Consider the following 20,633-nt stretch of genomic DNA (forward strand, 5'->3'; position numbering starts at 1 on the left):
GGGGGCATATCTCAATGCTGTAATCAGTGGAGATGACCCTCTTGACCCCCAGTTAACCTCAGTGGGGGCATATCTCAATGCTGTAATCAGTGGTTGGTGGAGTTGACCTTCTTGACCCCTAGTTAACCTCAGTGGGGGCGTATCTCAATGCTGTAATCAGTGGAGTTGACCCTCTTGACCCCCAGTTAACCTCAGTGGGGGCGTATCTCAATGCTGTAATCAGTGGAGTTGACCTTCTTGACCCCTAGTTAACCTCAGTGGGGGCATATCTCAATGCTGTGGTTGGTGGAGTTGACCCTCTTGACCCCCAGTTAACCTCAGTGGGGGCATATCTCAATGCTGTAATCAGTGGAGATGACCCTCTTGACCCCTAGTTAACCTCAGTGGGGGCATATCTCAATGCTGTAATCAGTGGAGATGACCTTCTTGACCCCTAGTTAACCTCAGTGGGGGCATATCTCAATGCTGTAATCAGTGGAGTTGACCCTCTTGACCCCTAGTTGACCTCAGTGGGGGCATATCTCAGTTATAATCAGTGGTTGGTGGAGTTGACCTTCTTGACCCCTAGTTAACCTCAGTGGGGGCATATCTCAATGCTGTAATGAGTGGAGATGACCCTCTTGACCCCTAGTTAACAGTGGGGGCATATCTCAGTTATAATCAGTGGTTGGTGGACTTGTTCCTCTTGACCTCCAGTTAACCTCAGTGGAGGCATATCTCAATGCTGTAATCAGTGGTTGGTGGAGTTGACCTTCTTAACCCCTAGTTAACCTCAGTGGGGGCATATCTCAATGCTGTAATCAGTGGAGATGACCCTCTTGACCCCCAGTTAACCTCAGTGGGGGCATATCTCAATGCTGTAATCAGTGGAGATGACCCTCTTGACCCCTAGTTAACCTCAGTGGTTAGCAATAATCAGTCCCATGACTGGCTGTGAAATAGCCTTTCACAACCCCTTTCTTCAAACACTGCATATCTGTAGACATCACACCTCAGCCCTCACTACCAGACTGTGTTTCAACCATGGCAAATCGTTTACATGTTAGTCCTTTAGCAGACACTCTTATCCAGAGCCACTTACTCCAGGAGCAATCAGGGTTAAGTGCCTTGCTCAAGGGCACATCTACAGATTTTTGACCTAGTCTGCTCGGGATTTGAACCAGTGACCTTTCTGTTACTGTCCCAATGCTCTTAACCGCTAAGTGCCCTGCCGCCCGTAGCACCGTGCAGCAGACAGGACCTGTTAGGTTTTTTTCTATCTGTACAGACCCAGTTTAGCCTGTTCTCCATTCTGGACGACGTGACTTGGGTGCCCATTCTGTATCTGCACCAAGCCTGTATGAAGAGGAAGCTGACTTTTTCCGGTTCGCTGTTCCCTTTATCTCTTCCCTCTCTCTCCTCTGCCTCTGTTATTCCCCCCCCCCCCCCCCCCTCTTTCTTTCTCTCACAGCTCTTTTGTTTCGCCAAACTCATTTCCAGCCGAGTGCCATTCTCTCTGCTCTGTCATTGTGTGTGGTAATGAAGATTAGCTAGCTTGTGGCTCACAATGGGGTACCCAAATCCACCATACAGACGACTCCAAATCCCCCTGCTAACTGTTAACCCTGGTGTAAAATGCTGGTCTCCCACCCAACCCCTATCCTAACCCACTCCAACCCTTTCTGTGAGCGTGTGCAGTGGGGGCGGGGGGTAATACTCTTCGGCCAGTTGACTGGTTGAATGGGAATGGCTGTTTCCTGATTAGATTAGCGTGGATTTGGCCGCTGAGACGGGACCTCTTGGCGAGTCGCTACACCGATAAACAGCAGCTCAACCAAAGCCAGTTAAAGAGACAAGGATCCTCTCCCCAGTGAGCTCCACTACCGTCACTCTAGTCTCTCCAGTCACTGGGATAATCCACTGGGCTTGGCTCCTCTCCCCACAACTATCTCCTCTACCTCTCCTCTTTTCTCCTCTCCCCCTTTCTCTCTCTCTCTTGTCTCCCTCCTCCTCTCCTCTTTCTCCTATTTCCCTCTTCCTCTCCTGTCTTCTAATCTCTCCTCTTCTCTCATGTCTTCCCCTTCTCATCTCCTCTCATTCACCTTTTCCTCTCGTCTCCTCTCCCCTCAACTCCTGACACTCTTCCCCCTTTCCTCTCTCCTCCTCTCATTTCCACCCTCTGTTCTCACTCCTCTCATCTCCCTGCCTCTCCATCCTCTCTTCATTGCCAGGACACACAGGCGTTTTCACAGCACGTCACAACCAAATTAGACTGCTGATCAGAAGAATACATTTGGTTTGCTTTCCTGAGGCACTGCATGATTTTGCCACAGCAATTCTCCTAATCTTTAATTACTTTTCTTCTAGAAGGATTTGCATCTCGAAGCAGTCTGTCCATTTACTGTAGAATGTGTTAGAATGTATACCGACAGTTATATACTGACAGTTGTATACCGACAGTTATATACTGACAGTTGTATACTGACACACGGTTGTATACTGACAGTTGTATACTGACAAACGGTTGTATACTGACAGTTATATACTGACAAACCGTTGTATACTGACAGTTATATACTGACACACGGTTGTATACTGACAGTTATATACTGACACACGGTTGTATACTGACAATCGGTTGTATACTGACAGTTATATACTGACAAACGGTTGTATACTGACAGTTATATACTGACAAACGGTTGTATACTGACAGTTATATACTGACAAACGGTTGTATACTGACAGTTATATACTGACAAACGGTTGTATACTGACAAACTGTTGTATACTGACAGTTATATACTGACAAACGGTTGTATACTGACAGTTATATACTGACAGTTATATACTGACAAACGGTTGTATACTGACAGCTATATACTGACAAACGGTTGTATACTGACAGTTATATACTGACAAACGGTTGTATACTGACAGTTATATACTGACAATCGGTTGTATACTGACAGTTATATACTGACAAACGGTTGTATACTGACAGTTATATACTGACAAACGGTTGTATACTGACAGCTATATTGTAACGGGTGTCGTGTGTGGAGGACCAAGACGCAACAGGGAAGCGTATACTCATCTTTTTAAATATTGAAGAAGGTGAAACAAAATGAAACACATATACAATTACGAAAACGACACTAACAGTTCTGTCAGGTGAAGAACACAAAACAGAATACAACTACCCACAAACCACAATACAAACACACCCCTAATATAGGACCTTCAATCAGAGGCAACGATAGACAGCTGCCTCCAACTGAAGGCCCCAACACCAATTAACTAAACATAGAAATACGAATGACTAGACAGAACATAGAAATAAACTAACATAGAACAATAACCAAAAACCCTGGACTAATAAATTAAATACCCCTCTCTACATGGACACAACACACAACCACCCTGAACCACATAAAACAAATACCCCCCGCCACGTCCTGACCAAACTATAATAACAAATAACACCTTTACTGGTCAGCACGTGACATATATACTGACAATCGGTTGTATACTGACAGTTATATACTGACAATCGGTTGAAGACTGACAGTTATAAACTGACAATCGGTTGTATACTGACAGTTATATACTGACAAATGGTTGTATACTGACAGCTATATACTGACAATCGGTTGTACACTGACAGTTATAAACTGACAATCGGTTGTATACTGACAGTTATATACTGACAAACGGTTGTATACTGACAGTTGTATACTGACAGTTATATACTGACAATCGGTTGTATACTGACAGTTATATACTGACAATCGGTTGTATACTGACAATCGGTTGTATACTGACAGTTATATACTGACAAACGGTTGTATACTGACAGTTATATACTGACAAACGGTTGTATACTGACAGTTATATACTGACAAACGGTTGTATACTGACAGCTATATACTGACAATCGGTTGTATACTGACAGTTATGTACTGACACACGGTTGTATACTGACAGTTATATACTGACACACGGTTGTATACTGACAGATTTGTATGCTGACAATCGGTTGTATGCTGACAATCGGTTGTATGCTGACAATCGGTTGTATGCTGACAATCGGTTGTATGCTGACAATCGGTTGTATGCTGACAATCGGTTGTATGCTGACAGCATGTATCAAGTGGAAGTGTACAACTCCCTGCTGTTTTTATTGGCATTGAATTATGATCTAAGCCTAACTGTGAGGTGGGGTTGTTGCAGTCAGAGCACACTATCATCCTGTCCCAAATGACACCCTATTTCCTATGTAGTGCTACTACTTTTGACTAGGGCCCTATTCCCTATGCAGTGCACTACTTTTGACCAGGACCCTATTCCCTATGTAGTGCACTACTTTTGACCAGGACTCTCTCTATTCCCTATGTAGTGCACTACTTTTGACCAGGACCCTATTCCCTATGTAGTGCACTACTTTTGACCAGGACTCTCTCTATTCCCTATGTAGTGCACTACTTTTGACCAGGACCCTATTCCCTATGTAGTGCACTACTTTTGACCAGGGCCCTATTCCCTATGTAGTGCGCTACTTTTGACTAGGAACCTATTCCCTATATAGTACACTACTTTTGACCTAGGCCCAAAGAGAATAGGGTGCCATTTGGGACATAACTCAGGTTTGCAGCCAGCTGAAATGAGCTGCCATGCTGGATCATTGGCTGAAGAAAGATGTGTGGGGGTAGTGTCGGTGAGCAGCTAACAGTGTTGCGGCAGAAAAGCAATGGGAAATGTCTTTCCAGTCCGTTTAGAGGTCACCAGGTCTGCAATCTCTCTGCACCCTGTGAGCGGTGGTCTTTCCCTGGAGGAAAGAGGGCTTCCTGAATGGCTTTCTACTTCCCTGTTCCTTCCCTCCATGACTGATTGTCATAGTTTAGAGATGTTTGGCTGGAGTTAGTCTCTGACATCCAAAGTGGCCAGAAAATGTGGGGTCCATCTAGTATAGCAGGAAGCTTGACCTCAGCTCTTTCCTTGATTGAAGCTCCCCTTTCTTTACTCTCAGTGCTGACTGCACTTCACTGTCAACGTTTTGGATTGGCTGCACCAGGAAGAGAAGGCCAGGTCACTCCTGTTAGCTCCACACGTTGGTCCCTGTCTGACTGGTGGTATAACTCCTGTTAGCTCCACACGTTGGTCCCTGTCAGACTGGTGGTATAACTCCTGTTAGCTCCACACGTTGGTCCCTGTCTGACTGGTGGTATAACTCCTGTTAGCTCCACACGTTGGTCCCTGTCTGACTGGTGGTATAACTCCTGTTAGCTCCACACGTTGGTCCCTGTCTGACTGGTGGTGTAACTCCTGTTAGCTCCACACGTTGGTCCCTGTCTGACTGGTGGTATAACTCCTGTTAGCTCCACACATTGGTCCTTGTCTGACTGGTGGTATAACTCCTGTCTGTCTGAAATAGATCAGCATGGTTGAGGAGTAGGGAGCATACGTGTGGGATATTATTGGTTCTTGTCTCGTGTGGCTCTCTCTGTGAGCTTCTCTGTGCAGATGTATGATTTCTTGATTAGCACTGAGGTATCTATGGACATTATTCAGACCAACCTGGTAAGCAGGTTTCAGGGAGAGGCCCCAAATCGACTTTTTAATTGCACCAAATGAATGTTCAATGTTGTTTACCGATCCGGGTACACGGGGGGAGCGCTTTGGCTTGAACAGCCAGCTGAAGTGTCTTATCATCAGGAACCATGCTTGCCAAGCCCTTTAAACCTGCCCTGAAGGATCTGGGAGCAAAGCCCTTTAAACTTGCCCTGAAGGATCTTGGAGCAAAGCCATTTAAACCTGCCCTGGATGATCTGGGAGTAAAGCCATTTAAACCTGCCCTGAAGGATCTTGGAGCAAAGCCATTTAAACCTGCCCTGGATGATCTGGGAGCAAAGCCATTTAAACCTGCCCTGAAGGATCTGGGAGCAAAGCCATTTAAACCTGCCCTAAATGATCTGGGAGCAAAGCCATTTAAACCTGCCCTGAAGGATCTGGGAGCAAAGGCCTTTATACCTGCCCTGAAGGATCTGGGAGCAAAGGCCTTTATACCTGCCCTGAAGGATCTGGGAGCAAAGGCCTTTATACCTGCCCTGAAGGATCTGGGAGCAAAGGCCTTTATACCTGCCCTGAAGGATCTGGGAGCAAAGGCCTTTATACCTGCCCTGAAGGATCTGGGAGCAAAGGCCTTTATACCTGCCCTGAAGGATCTGGGAGCAAAGGCCTTTAAACCTGCCCTGAAGGATCTGGGAGCAAAGGCCTTTATACCTGCCCTGAAGGATCTGGGAGCAAAGCTCTTTAAACCTGCTCTGAAGGATCTGGTAGCAAAACCCTTTAAAACTGCCCTGAAGTATCTGGGAGCAAAGCCCTTTAATCCTGCCGTGAAGGATATGGGAGCAAAGCCTTTTAAACCTGCCCTGATCTGGGAGATTATGTTGTGAGGGTAATGTCGTCTGATAAGGGCTGTGTGTGTGTAATTATCTCACATCTCTGCTCTGCTTGGCTGCACCGGTCTCTAACGCCTCTTAAGTGGTGGCAGAAGGTGTTAGATCTCGCTGAACCTAACCTCGACCACTCCATGGATCCCGAGTGGCGCAGTGTTCTAAGGCACTGCATCTCAGTGCTAGAGGCATCACTACAGACACCCTTGTTCGAATCCAGGCTGTACCACAACTAGGATTTGCACATTTTGGGGAATATTCAGAGGTGGAAACTTTCCGTGGGAATTAACGGGAATATATGGGAATTAATGGAAATATATGCTAATTAATATTAATACCATTTAAATGTAGATGTTTTTTGGATTGGATATATTTACCATATCATATGGAGACAGAAACATAAACCTTTTACCTTATCATAAGTAGACATAATTGCAAATGATTAAATCCTTCCAATAGAAATATAAAAAACTGTTTAGTTAAGAATTGATCTTTAATTAAATGAGTTGACTCTTCACATGGGATGATTTCACTTAACAAAAGAAAGGGAATATTGAATGATCCCCAATGATCAATCGCATCTCCCAAAAGCATTTTCAACATACATCTGTAAAATGATAGTCTAGAAACTAAAGCTTTGGTTGTCTTCCTCTCAGGCTTCCATGTCTTTTCCCTGGACCTCCTCAATGTCCACCTCTTGAACATCAGACTCTGAGGCCTCATCTTCACTGTCACTTTCCAACCTTGTTGAGGATTGCTCGTTGTCAGGCTCAAAAAGCCTCAAATTTGCCTGGATGTCCACCAATTTTTCAAACCTTGTATTGGTCAGCCTGTTGCGTGCTTTGGTTTGTGTGTTCCTAAACAAGGACCAATTGCACTCTGAGGTGGCTGATGTTGGTGGGATTTGGAGGATGATGGAGGCAACAGGGGAAAGAGTCTCAGATCCACAAAGTCCCTTCCACCAGGTAGCTGATGAGATATGTTGACACGACTGCCATATCGCATATGGCATATCTCCATCCCAAAGCCCTTGCTTGAAAGTGTACTTCGCCAGAATGCCAATAACCTTTCCCTCATCCAGGCCAAGGTGGTGAGATATGGTAGTGATGACACCATAGGCGTTGTTGAGCTATGCACCAGACAGGATGCTCTTGCCAGCATACTTGGGGTCCAACATGTACGCTGCGGCATTTATGGGCTTCAGGCAGAAGTCTTCACGCTTTTTGATGTATTTCAGAACTGCAGTTTCCTCTGCTTGGAGCAACAGTGAAGTGGGCTGGGCAGTACGGATTTCTTCTCTTACATCTGCAAGCAGAGTCTGAACATCAGACAGGATGGCATTGTCTCCCTCAATCCATGCAATGGCTACTGCTATATGTTTCAGGCTGCTTACCACTCCCTCCCAAAATACATCATCCAGGAGGATCCTCTTGATGGGGCTGTCCATATAGGCAGACTGTGATATGGCCATTTCTTGGAGAGACTCCTTCCCCTCCAGGAGACTGTCAAACATGATGACAATACCACCCCAACGGGTGTTGCTGGGCAGCTTCAATGTGGTGCTCTTATTCTTCTCACTTTTCTTGGTGAGGTAGATTGCTGCTATAACTTGATGACCCTTCACATACCTAACCATTTCCTTGGCTCTCTTGTAGAGTGTATCCATTGTTTTCAGTGCCATGATGTCCTTGAGGAGCAGATTCAATGCATGAGCAGCACAGCCAATGGGTGTGATATGAGGGTAGGACTCCTCCACTTTAGACCAAGCAGCCTTCATTTTCGCAGCATTGTCTGTCACCAGTGCAAATACCTTCTGTGGTCCAAGGTCATTGATGACTGCCTTCAGCTCATCTGCAATGTAGAGACCGGTGTGTCTATTGTCCCTTGTGTCTGTGCTCTTGTAGAATACTGGTTGAGGGGTGGAGAACAGGCACCTGACTTGACAGATGACCCATATCGATGCAGATTTCATGGAGCTAATAGTGATTCCACTATATACTCGGTGGCCAGTTTATTAGGTACACCACCCCATTCACGATAATGGTTCTCTCCCACGGACTCTCTAGAGTTTACCGAAAATGGTGTGAGAAACACAAAACATCCAGTCAGCGGCAGTCCTGTGGGTGAAAACAGCTCGTTGATGAGAGGTCGAAGGAGAATGGCAAGAATCATGCAAGCTAACAGGCTGGCCACTAACTAGCAAATAACGGCACTGAAGCAACAGGATTAAATCTTCACAACATTAATGACCCATATCCACCTTATCTCACTTAAGTGTCTTGTGTTCTGGCCTCAAGTCAGGGGTCTATGAAATCTGTTTGTTTTTATAGGCTAACCTCTGTTTTTACCAGCCTCTCCAGCAGTCAGCCAGGCAGACAACCGTGGGTGGTAGCTTAGCTAGCACTTTGATACTAATGGCGTGCTGTGTGCTGGGCTGAGGGGAGGGATGCTAAAGGGGGCGAGAGGAGGGATAGCGTGTGTTGGCAGGCTTGGTATCTGCAGGGAAGGCACTAGTGGTGGCCATGTGGGTGGGAATGAATATTGGGGGAAGGCTGTGTTGAGATAGATGGGGTAACAGTTGTACTGCAGTGGTAGAGGCTAAGACAGAGGCAGGATACTCTACTATATGTAGAAGTTAGATAGGATATATATATAGGGGAACAACATTGTTATCTGTATAGTTCACCCCAGCCTGACGATTGGCTCTGTGGTGTTTTGTTCTCTATTCTGAGCTGCTCTCACTTCAGCGTGTGACACATGACTCACTCTGTCTGGGTAAGCCACTGACTAGCTTGGTGTGAGAAGGAAAACAAAAACTAGTATTGGAGAGAGCCTCTGTCAAGCGTAAGAATACTAGATAGCTGTTGAGGGGTTTGTTCAACACATTTTGCCATGGGGCAGAGAGAAACATTTGTAGTTTTATCATGCTGTTCTTCACATTTTGTCATGTGACTGAGAGAACATTTAGCCATTTATAAGCATGGCTTATAACATGGTTGTATGCTATCTGGGGGGCCCCGACTGAAAAACAAAATCTTGACGCTTGGAAGTAGAGGGCCCCGGGAAAGTGATGCCTTGTGTGCCCGGTTCATAAATCCCGCCCTGGGAAAGTGTGTACATACGTCCAGGTAAAATTATAGTATGTGTGTATGTGGGAAGTGTGTGTGTGTGCTAGGATTGATAATCTGCTTTGTCTGCATCTGTGGGTCCCCTCCTATCTTTGTTTTGTGAGGTGTGTGTGTGTGTGTGTGTGTGTGTGTGGGTGGGGGGGAGGGGGAGGGGGGGGCAGGTCAGTTCTCCAGCCATAAATAATATCCCTGGTGGCTTGGTGACTAACTCACTAACACACAGCTCAGGTCCACCCAAAGGCTTTGTTATCATAGCAGCAAAATGTCATATCACGGACTGTTTGTTTGCCCAACATGCTGACTCAGACAGGGTTAGGGCTGAATGCAACTGTTGGCTGTGGGCATGTCTTCACTGTTAGCACTAAATGGACCGCCAAGTTGGAGTGGAAAGATCCGTATTTGGACGATTTTGCTTGTGCAGCAGGTCATTGGATAACTTCACCTCAGTTCCGCTCCAACTTGGCAGCCCAAAGAGGGTTTCTCTTTTCTTATAAGTCATGCATAGAAAAGGAGTCTGCTTTAAACCTGAAAGACTTAAAGATATCTTTGTGTGGAGATGATCCATGTTGACTTTTTAGATCAGTGTCAGTCAATTACTCTGTCAGGGGTGGCCTGTTAAGTCCTCTTTATCTTTTATTTTACTTAACTTGGCAAGTCAGTTAAGAACAAATTCTTATTTTCAATGACGATCTAGGAACAGTGGGTTAACTGCCTTGTTCAGGGGCAGAACGATAGATTTTTACCTTGTCAGCTCAGGGATTTGATTTTGCAACCTTTCGGTTACTAGTCCAACGCTCTAACCACTAGGCTACCTGCCTCCCCATCTTGCCCTTTTGGAGACATCAGCCTCCGAGGGATGCCAGAGCACTGCTTTTAAACCTGACAACGAGAGGAAAACCACACACATTGCAGAGAAAGATACACAGACAAGTGAAGAAAATGCTGAATAATTCCTTCTCTTGAACAATATTCCTTTAATGAGAGAGATAGTCTCTCCCAGCCCTCCATCTTCTCTTCATCTTCTACCTTCCAATAAACCCCTCAGACACCCTGTCTGTATCCCAATTCTCTAGCCCTTTGACTAAAGCACTGTTCACTTCCCTTCCTGGGTTTAAAAGGGAAGTTGTAAGAAATATGGTGGAAAGTCCTCCTAGCCCACGCTTATCTTACACCAATCCAATGTTTTTAAACCTCTCCACTGGCATACACTCTCCTCCTCAACACAGGTCACCTGACATCACTGACCTATACTCATATTCAATACATCGAATGTGTTTCATAAAGCCCCTTTTACATCAGCATACCGGGTGGAGAGGAACCAGTCTCAGAGGGGTGGCCAGTCCTCTTCTGGGTAGAGAGGAACCAGTCTCAGAGGGGGTGACCAGTCCTCTTCTGGGTAGAGAGGAACCAGTCTCAGAGGGGAGGGCCAGTCCTCTTCTGGCTGTAGTGGGTAGAGAGGAACCAGTCTCAGAGGGGAGGGCCAGTCCTCTTCTGGGTAGAGAGGAACCAGTCTCAGAGGGGGTGGCCAGTCCTCTTCTGGGTAGAGAGGAACCAGTCTGAGGGGAGGGCCAGTCCTCTTCTGGGTAGAGATTAACCAGTCTCAGAGGGGTGTCCAGTCCTCTTCTGGGTAGAGAGGAACCAGTCTCAGATGGGAGGGCCAGTCCTCTTCTGGCTGTACCGGGTAGAGAGGAACCAGTCTCAGAGGGGTGGCCAGTCCTCTTCTGGCTGTACTGGGTAGAGAGGAACCAGGCTCTGAGGGGTGGCCAGTCCTCTTCTGGCTGTACTGGGTAGAGAGGAACCAGTCTCAGAGGGGTGGCCAGCCCTCTTCTGGCTGTACTGGGTAGAGAGGAACCAGGCTCTGAGGGGTGGCCAGCCCTCTTCTGGGTAGAGAGGAACCAGTCTGAGGGGAGGGCCAGTCCTCTTCTGGGTAGAGAGGAACCAGTCTCAGAGGGGAGGGCCAGTCCTCTTCTGGGTAGAGAGGAACCAGTCTCAGAGGGGAGGGCCAGTCCTCTTCTGGCTGTACCAGGTAGAGACCTACATTTACTGCTACGGAACTGCTACAGTGCAGCCTTATCCCACCTTTCCCTGAGGTGTGTATTCAGAGTGCAGTCTCATCTCACCTTTCCCTGGGGTGTGTATTCAGAGTGCAGTCTCATCTCTCCTTTCCCTGAGGTGTGTATTCAGAGTGCAGTCTCATCTCACCTTTCCCTGAGGTGTGTATTCAGAGTGCAGTCTCATCTCACCTTTCCCTGAGGTGTGTATTTAGAGTGCAGTCTCATCTCTCCTTTCCCTGAGGTGTGTATTCAGAGTGCAGTCTCATCTCACCTTTCCCTGAGGTGTGTATTCAGAGTGCAGTCTCATCTCTCCTTTCCATGAGGTGTGTATTCAGAGTGCAAGGCTCCTGGCCGTGTGTTAGTTAGCCTGCTGTGAGGATACCGTTACGGTGAATGTCACAGGCCCAGGATTGGTTTTACTTCCCACTGTGAGAGCCAAGGCAAGCCCTCGCTCCCTCTCTCGCTCTCGGCCTCCCCTTTTTTCACACCCTCCCTCTTTCATTCACCCGGTTATTCTCGGTCTTCCTCAGCCCCTCCTTCACTCTCCCTCCATCTGTTTCTCTTCCATACCTCATTTCTGTCCCTCATGTCTCTCTCTCCATCTCTTTTCCCCTTCTCCCTCTCCAGCCATCTCTCTTCCTCGTCCATTTTTACTTCCCCCTCTTTCTTTCTTTACTCGTAACCCCATGGGGAGGGAGGGAGGGAGGGAGGGAGGGAGGGAGGGAGGGAGGGAGGGAGGGAGGGAGGGAGGGAGGGCAATAGCTTGAAATGAATCATGAAAGCTGAACGTGTCCACATCATGAACTATACACTGCATGAGCATATTGAGCTCACTAGTGTTAGCAGACTCAGACAGTGAGCTCACTAGTGTTAGCAGACTCAGACAGTGAGCTCACTAGTGTTAGCAGACTCAGACAGTGACCTAACTAGTGTTAGCAGACTCAGACAGTGACCAATGGCTGTATCGATGATTGTTCTCCCTTTTGAATTCAGTGAAGATTGTAGCATACCATTTTCTTATCACTTCTTAATGTCGCCAACACTTAAATTGCCTCCCTCGTAAATTCAGTTCATTCCAATTACATTTTACAACGACCACAGCAATCACAGGAACAGTAAAACCCGGAAAAGGTTATTTTTTAAAAGCATCTTAAAATATGTCCCCATTATAACAGGTAAGAAAGATATTTCCGCAGCATTTCTCTATTGACACACTCTTGGGGGTGCTTACAATTTTACGTTAATATGCAAATTAGTTTAACAGTCCCCCCCCAAAACAGTATTACCTAGCAACAGATACAAATAATTAAAAACTGTTGTATTTTTAGAGTGCAGAACACAGAAACAACAGGGGGAGGTAGTTATATTGGTTTCTCAAATGACTGCCTCGCCTGGTTCACCAACTACTTCTCTGATAGAGTTCAGTGTGTCAAATCAGAGGGCCTGTTGTCCGGGCCTCTGGCAGTCTCTATGGGGGTGCCACAGGGTTCAATTATTGGGCCGACTCTTCTCTGTATACATCAATGATGTCGCTCTTGCTGCTGGTGATTCTCTGATCCACCTCTACGGAGACAACACCATTCTGTATACTTCTGGCCCTTCATTGGACACTGTGTTAACTAACCTCCAGACGAGCTTCAATGCCATACAACTCTCCTTCCGTGGCCACCAACTGCTCTTAAACGCAGGTAAAACTAAATGCATGCTCTTCAACCGATCGCTGCCTGCACCTTCCCACCCGTCCAGCATCACTACTCTGGACGGTTCTGACTTAGAATATGTGGACAACTACAAATACCTAGGTGTCTGGTTAGACTGTAAACTCTCCTTCCAGACTCACATCAAACATCTCCAAACCAAAGTTAAATCTAGAATGGGCTCCCTATTTCGCAACAAAGCATCTTTCACTCATGCTGCCAAACATACCCTCGTAAAACTGACCATCCTACCAATCCTCGACTTCGGCGATGTCATTTACCAAATAGCCTCCAATACCCTACTCAATAAATTGGATGCAGTCTATCAAGGTGCCATCCGTTTTGTCACCAAAGCCCCTTATACTACCCACCACTGCGACCTGTATGCTCTCGTTGGCTGGCCCTCACTTCATACTCGTCGCCAAACCCTCTGGCTCCAGTTCATCTACAAGACCCTGCTTGGTAAAGTTACCCCTTATCTCAGCTCGCTGGTCACCATAGCAGCACCCACATGTAGCACGCGCTCCAGCAGGTATATCGCTCTGGTCACCCCCAAAGCCAATTCCTCCTTCGGCCGCCTCTCCTTCCAGTTCTCTGCTGCCAATGACTGGAACGAACCTCAAAAATCTCTAAAACTGGAAACACTTACCTCCCTCACTAGCTTTAAGCACCAGCTGTCAGAGCAGCTCACAGATTACTGCACCTGTACATAGCCCATCTATAATCTAGCCCAAACAACTACCTCTTCCTCTACTGTATTTATTTATTTATTTATTTTGCTCCTTTGCACCCCATTATTTATATTTCTACTTTGCACTTTCCTCCGCTGCAAATCTACTATTCCAGTGTTTTACTTGCTATATTGTATTTACTTCGCCACCATGGCCTTTTTTTTGCCTTTACCTCCCTTATCTCACCTCATTTGCTCACTTTATATATAGACTTATTTTTCTACTATATTATTGACTGTATGTTTGTTTTACTCCATGTGTAACTCTGTGTTGTTGTATGTGTCAAACTGCTTTGCTTTATCTTGGCCAGGTCGCAATTGTAAATGAGAACTTGTTCTCAACTTGCCTACCTGGTTAAGTAAAGGTGAAATAAATAAATATATGAACTTCATCTGTCAGATGGATGTCGTCTGTACCTCCTCCACCTCCATAATGGAGCTGTCTGTCATTCTCCTCTGGCTCAGTTGAAATGGTTAGTATAAGGGCCCGGCAGCAGTGCTGTTTTCTCCCATTGCCACTGTCAGAGTACTTTAGCCTCTACATGCCAAACACAACTCACAGCTATCAGAGAGTAAGAGAGAGAGAGAGAGAGAGAGAGAGAGAGAGAGAGAGAGGGGCCCTGCCGTCAAACAAAACGCCTTTATGGTTTTGTGCGGAGAGCGCTGCTGTGCTGAACAGCGTCCCTGCAACTCCAACCCAACACGTCCCTCTTGACCAGAGCCAGGCTTTGTCTGATGGAGTTGGTCTACTAGGTATATGCTGGGCGTTTATGATGGAGTATTCCGTTATTTTAGCATACGGCCAAACCAGAAGGAAATCCCTAGACTGATGACTTAATAAATCTGTCCTCTCCCCTATCTGAGGGTTGTAAAACTGCACGCATGGCTTATCTGTGCTCAATAAAGAGAGACCTGTGCTTGTGTGTAAGAGAGAGAGAGAGAAAGGTTAGTCGGTTCAGGGCTCCTCTCCCCACTCCAGCCATTGTAATCAATCTGTGTGTAATGAGCCATCTCTGCTGAGCTGCCAGGCCTGGTAATGTGGGGCTGGTTCTACCATCTACTATCCTCCCTGGGGTTCTAAAAATACTGCAGCAGTCTTTCTCCGCGTATATAAAAAGGTATGATAGGTCCGCACTCAAAAAGATGTTGCATAAAATATATCTATTTTTTCTTATTTTCACTGCATCAGGGACGTTTGGGCTCTGCAGCCTTCTTCAGTGTGTAGGTACAAATCATTTTCATTCAGAACAGCATTTGGAGGGAACACAGGTGAACAACTGACGAGCAGCAGGTGCTTCTAATCAGGGTGGTCACTCATCTGCCAATCAGGGATGTGTCTTCTCTGATCTACCTGTATACATGTTACAGTCAGAAAGACATACAGAATGATAGGGTATGGGAGTGGGCTCCACAGGAGGCTGCTGAGGGGAGGACGGCATCAAATGGAATGGCATCCATGTGTTTGATGTATTTGATACCATTCCCGTCTATTCCGCTCCAGTCATTACCACGAGCCCATCCTCCCCAATTAAGGTGCCACCAACCTCCTGTGGTGGGCACGAAGGGCAATTGAGGGCATCAGGGGTGAAATATTAATCAATCAATTGCCTTAGTTGCCTGCTCACTTGGATCCATTATATCAGTTGATGAGAGAGCTCCACATATCACCCAGCCCTGACTGGCGTAGTAATTATGTGAGTTGTCAGGGTTTTTTAATTGAATGAGGTGATCTAGTGAACAAATCCGAACAGGAAATATCCACCCAGCTTTACAGGGATGTTCACCACCAGCAGCACCGTTTTCCAGTATTCCACTGAAATCTGCACTATAGTCATTCTATGTAGCATGTGCTTCAGCCAAGGTTATGAGTCCAGTCTGGGAATACCAGTACCACTATACAAGTACCTGTATATCAGTGTTAAGACATAGGGTTTATGTGTGAGTGTGTATGTTGACCCCGTCTCCTCTCCCTTCTCCCTTCAGACATGTCTGGAGTTGGAGCGTTATCTACAGACGGAGCCCAAGAGGCTGTCGGACCTCTTTGACGAGGAGCTTGACTGCCTGCTCACCCCGGCCTACCTGAAGGAGGACAGTGAAGAGGACCTACTAGACCCCCTCCTCCCCAGCCTCCCGGACCCCCCCAGCCCTCCTCTACCGCCCCTGCTCTGCCCCTCTCGGAAGCACCTCTCTGGGGCCTTGAAGTCTGCCAAACTTAGAGACGGGGTGGGGTTAGGGTCTGGAGGGGGAGGGGTACACCCAGCCCAGTTGAGCGCCGTCACCTCCCTGACGCCGCCCTCGTCCCCGGAGCTGGGACGCCACCTGGTCAAGCCCGACCCCCACCAGACTCTGACGGCGTCCGCGGACGGCACGCTCACTCTCAAACTGGTGGCGAGGAAGGTGGGGCTGAGCGCCGCCAGGCTGGCGGCGACAAACGCGCCACCCCTGCCCACAAGGCATGACACCACAGGCGGGCACAGCGACGGCGAGCAGGGGGGCACGTGTGTGATGGGCGTGGGGGGTATCTCTGAGAACAAGAAGAGGGTCCACCGCTGCCAGTTTAACGGCTGCAGGAAGGTCTACACCAAGAGCTCCCATCTCAAGGCACACCAGAGGACACACACAGGTGACACTCATCAGCACTACGCTGCAGTCTACAGCACAGTTGAAATAGCATTGGTTTTTATTTCAGATACATTGAGCATCAGATTGAGCCTGCCTTGAATACCAAATGTACGGCACTTTTGGGACTATTCTGTTCCATCCCATTGCACTAGGCAAGCTTAATTATGTTCACTTCTGCCCAGGGAAAGTCACTTAATCTGAAAACATAAGTATCATTTATCAAAGAGGTAGATCATCTGAGTCGTTAACAGGCAGGGCGAGCTCTCAGACAGACTCTACAGACCAACACCATCACAACTACTACGCATCATGCATTACCTTCTTAGACATCCCTCGTCCATCCATGTTTCACGTTCCTTACTTTTAGCTCAGGTTCTCTTCAATCATACCTGGTACTCATCATGGTCTTTTCTGTGAACGGAGCCTCATTTATGAATTACAGAACAGATCCACAGATCTTCTTTATCATCCTCTACCTCCTACTCAGCCTCTTCATCCTCTTCCTCGTCTAACCCTAACCCTGGGTCAGTGCTCACTGGCTCCTCCAATTATAGAATATTGGCCCTAAAATAGAATTACCACCTAAACTTAGAGTCCTGGCACCAGCACCCAAAATGAGTACTTCAGTACTCTTCAGCGCTGCCTGTACCCTCAGTATACTCTGCTATCAGTATTCCTCCTCAAGGTTACCACACTACTTCCTCAGCAGATTTCCGGAGGGGGAAATGGCCATAATTCTCACTCTCCTCAATCTCAATCCCAAACCACTCAGACCTCCGTCAGGAAACTGTCCGCAGAGTGACTAACTGCCCCGTGATTGATGGATTGACCTGGATAAGCCGTGGTTTCCCAGTTTATTTTAGTCTGCCGCCCCGTATCCCTCTACGTACTCTTTCTATAGGATAAGTCTGGCACTTCTCAAACACCTGTATGCTAACCAGGTTTGGGGTCAATTCCATTTAAATTCCAGTCAATTCAAAAAGTAAACCAAACCAATTCAGATTTTTTTGTTTTTTTTGTTCTCTTATTGAAAGGCATTGAGGAGAATTTGAATTAGAATTTTAGTTCACTTCCTGAATTGAAATGGAATAGACCCCGACTCTAACGCTCCATGTCAGTTCTACAGCCTCAACAGGTCTGTTCCAATATCCACACTAGCTTCCCATTTAGAGTCGGGGTCCATTCCAGAGTGAGGGATATAGCTGGAACACATGGAAGAGAGTGAGGGATATAGCTGGAACACATGGAAGAGAGTGAGATATAGCTGGAACACATGGAAGAGAGTGAGGGATAGCTGGAACACATGGAAGAGAGTATAGCTGGAACACATGGAAGAGAGTATAGCTGGAACACATGGAAGAGAGTATAGCTGGAACACATGGAAGAGAGTATAGCTGGAACACATGGAAGAGAGTATAGCTGGAACACATGGAAGAGAGTATAGCTGGAACATATGGAAGAGAGTATAGCTGGAACACATGGAAGAGAGTATAGCTGGAACACATGGAAGAGAGTATAGCTGGAACACATGGAAGAGAGTATAGCTGGAACACATGGAAGAGAGTATAGCTGGAACACATGGAAGAGAGTATAGCTGGAACACATGGAAGAGAGTATAGCTGGAACACATGGAAGAGAGTATAGCTGGAACACATGGAAGAGAGTATAGCTGGAACAGTTGTTTTAGTCACTCAGAGACATAAAGAACCAAGACAGTGACCGAGCACTGAGGAGGAGAGGTAGAAACATCTCAGTCCACCTGTACTGTTCAGTGACATGCTGGCTCTAAAAGAGCAGGGTCAGTGTTATAGCTAGCTGAAATAGTTACTTTAGCCACTGACAGAACCGAGACAGTGACCGAGCACTGAGGAGGAGAGGTAGAAACATCTGTCGGAGACATAGTGCCATGGGCCTCTCGTTCAATCATCAGGGCATGACTCAAACCCCTCCTTTCTTCACTTGTTATTCCCATAAATGACTGACAGAGAAGATATGAACAATAGAGCTGGAATCGAGCAGACTTTGTGGAAATGACACGTCCCTGCAGTGAGTTTTATGAATGGAGGTTTGAACACAGATAAGGAAGTGTGCAATTCGATTTTGAAGAGAGGAAGAGTAAAAACACGTCTCTCTCTGTCCTGCCTCCTCCTCCTCCCCTCCTCTCTCTGTCTCCTCCATCTCTCCCTTCTCTCCCCTGCCGCACACCCCACATGCACGCCCACACCCCACACACTCTCCCTCTCTGCTCATATAAAGGAAGCCAGCATTGACGAGTGTAACAGTAAAAGTGTAGGAGTGAGTAGTACTGGTCTGTAAAGTGCTTTCCCAGTGCCCCCATAATGACCTCAGAGATCACGATACCCCGGTCCATCTCCAGCTAATGGAGGAAATGCAGTTAACCACAACTCAGGCACCTGAGAGGCTGGGTCGTGTGTGTATGTGTGTGTGTGTGTGTGTGTGTGTGTGTGTGTGTGTGTGTGTGTGTGTGTGTGTGTGTGTGTGTGTGTTAGTTGCTAGGCAACCATAGCCTATCAATGCAGGAGTGTGTAGCTGGAGTGGTTATATGCTGTGCTCTAGGCACTGGTCTCAGCCTGTATCGATGCTCTCTCCACTATGCCTCCCCCCTCACAACCACCACACCCCCTACCCCCACCAAGAATGTACAGCGTTACAGTGCAGGTTGCTAGGCAACTGCATTCTTTTCTGCCAGCGTGAGTGGTAATTGGCTAGTGGCACAGCGGCGTGTGCTGCCAATGCCAGATCCAGCCAGCTGCACTAGCTGCCTCCTCCTCGTGTTTCATCCCTTACCCCGTTGCTAGGAGACTGAGTCAGGCATCCATGCCTCCCAGGACTATAATTGGCCGGTGTGAGGGAGGGAGGGAGTGGGCCAGACCTAAATCTGCCCCTCTTGTTTTTAAGGCTAGAGGAGATGAGAGGGGAGGATATGGCTAGAGGAGAGGAAAGGACAGAGGAGAGGAAAGGACAGAGGAGAGGAAAGGACAGAGGAGAGGAAAGAACAGACGAGAGGGGAGGATGGGGCTAGAGGAGAGGAAATGACAGAGGAGAGGAGGATGGGCTAGAGGAGAGGAAAGGAGAGAGGAGAGGAGGATGGGGCTAGAGGAGAGGGAGGAGAGAGGAGAGGAGGATGGGGCTAGAGGAGAGGGAGGATGGGGCTAGAGGAGAGGGAGGATGGGGCTAGAGGAGAGAGGAGGATGGGGCTAGAGGAGAGAGGAGGTGGGGCAGAGGAGGTGGGGCTAGAGGAGAGAGGAGGATGGGGCTAGAGGAGAGAGGAGGATGGGGCTAGAGGAGAGGAGAGAGGAGGGAGGACAGAGGAGAGAGGAGGATGGGGCTAGAGGAGAGGAAAGGACAGAGGAGAGGGGAGGATGGGGCTAGAGGAGAGGAAAGGAGAGAGGAGAGGAGGATGGGGCTAGAGGAGAGAGGAGGATGGGGCTAGAGGAGAGAGGAGGATGGGGCTAGAGGAGAGAGGAGGAGAGAGGAGAGGAGGATGGGGCTAGAGGAGAGAGGAGGATGGGGCTAGAGGAGAGAGGAGGATGGGGCTAGAGGAGAGAGGAGGATGGGGCTAGAGGAGAGGGAGGATGGGGCTAGAGGAGAGGAAAGGAGAGAGGAGAGGAGGATGGGGCTAGAGGAGAGGGGAGGATGGGGCTAGAGGAGAGGAAAGGACAGAGGAGAGGGGAGGATGGGGCTAGAGGAGAGGAGAGGAGGATGGGGCTAGAGAGAAGGGGAGGATAGGGGAAAATGTGAACCCGTGTTGGGGAATGAGTTGGATGTGAGTGATAAGTACTCTGTTATACACCTGGCACCTCTGTTACCCACCACCAAGCTAGCCTCTAAAGATAAGAATGGCCTCTGTTACCTACCACTCAGCTAGCCTCTCATTATAAGAATGGCCTCTGGTATTTTAAGTAGTTGAGTAGTGAATTCCTTATGGACAACATCAGAGTAACACC

At 47.5% G+C, this 20,633-nt stretch overlaps 1 protein-coding gene across 1 annotated transcript in view; it reads left to right on the plus strand.

Moving 5' to 3' along the window:
• LOC106574841 (Krueppel-like factor 7) overlaps window positions 1-20,633 on the plus strand; it is a 52,261-nt gene that overhangs the window by 18,283 nt on the left and 13,345 nt on the right. Inside the window, exon 2 of the mRNA XM_082963038.1 lies at window positions 16,027-16,666. Coding sequence (XP_082819164.1) covers window positions 16,027-16,666 — 640 coding nt within the window. The remainder of the gene's footprint in view (window positions 1-16,026; window positions 16,667-20,633) is intronic.

The sequence above is a fragment of the Salmo salar genome, chromosome 16 (genome assembly GCF_965601325.2).
Source record: "Salmo salar chromosome 16, fSalSal1, whole genome shotgun sequence".
NCBI classification, from domain to species: domain Eukaryota; kingdom Metazoa; phylum Chordata; class Actinopteri; order Salmoniformes; family Salmonidae; genus Salmo; species Salmo salar.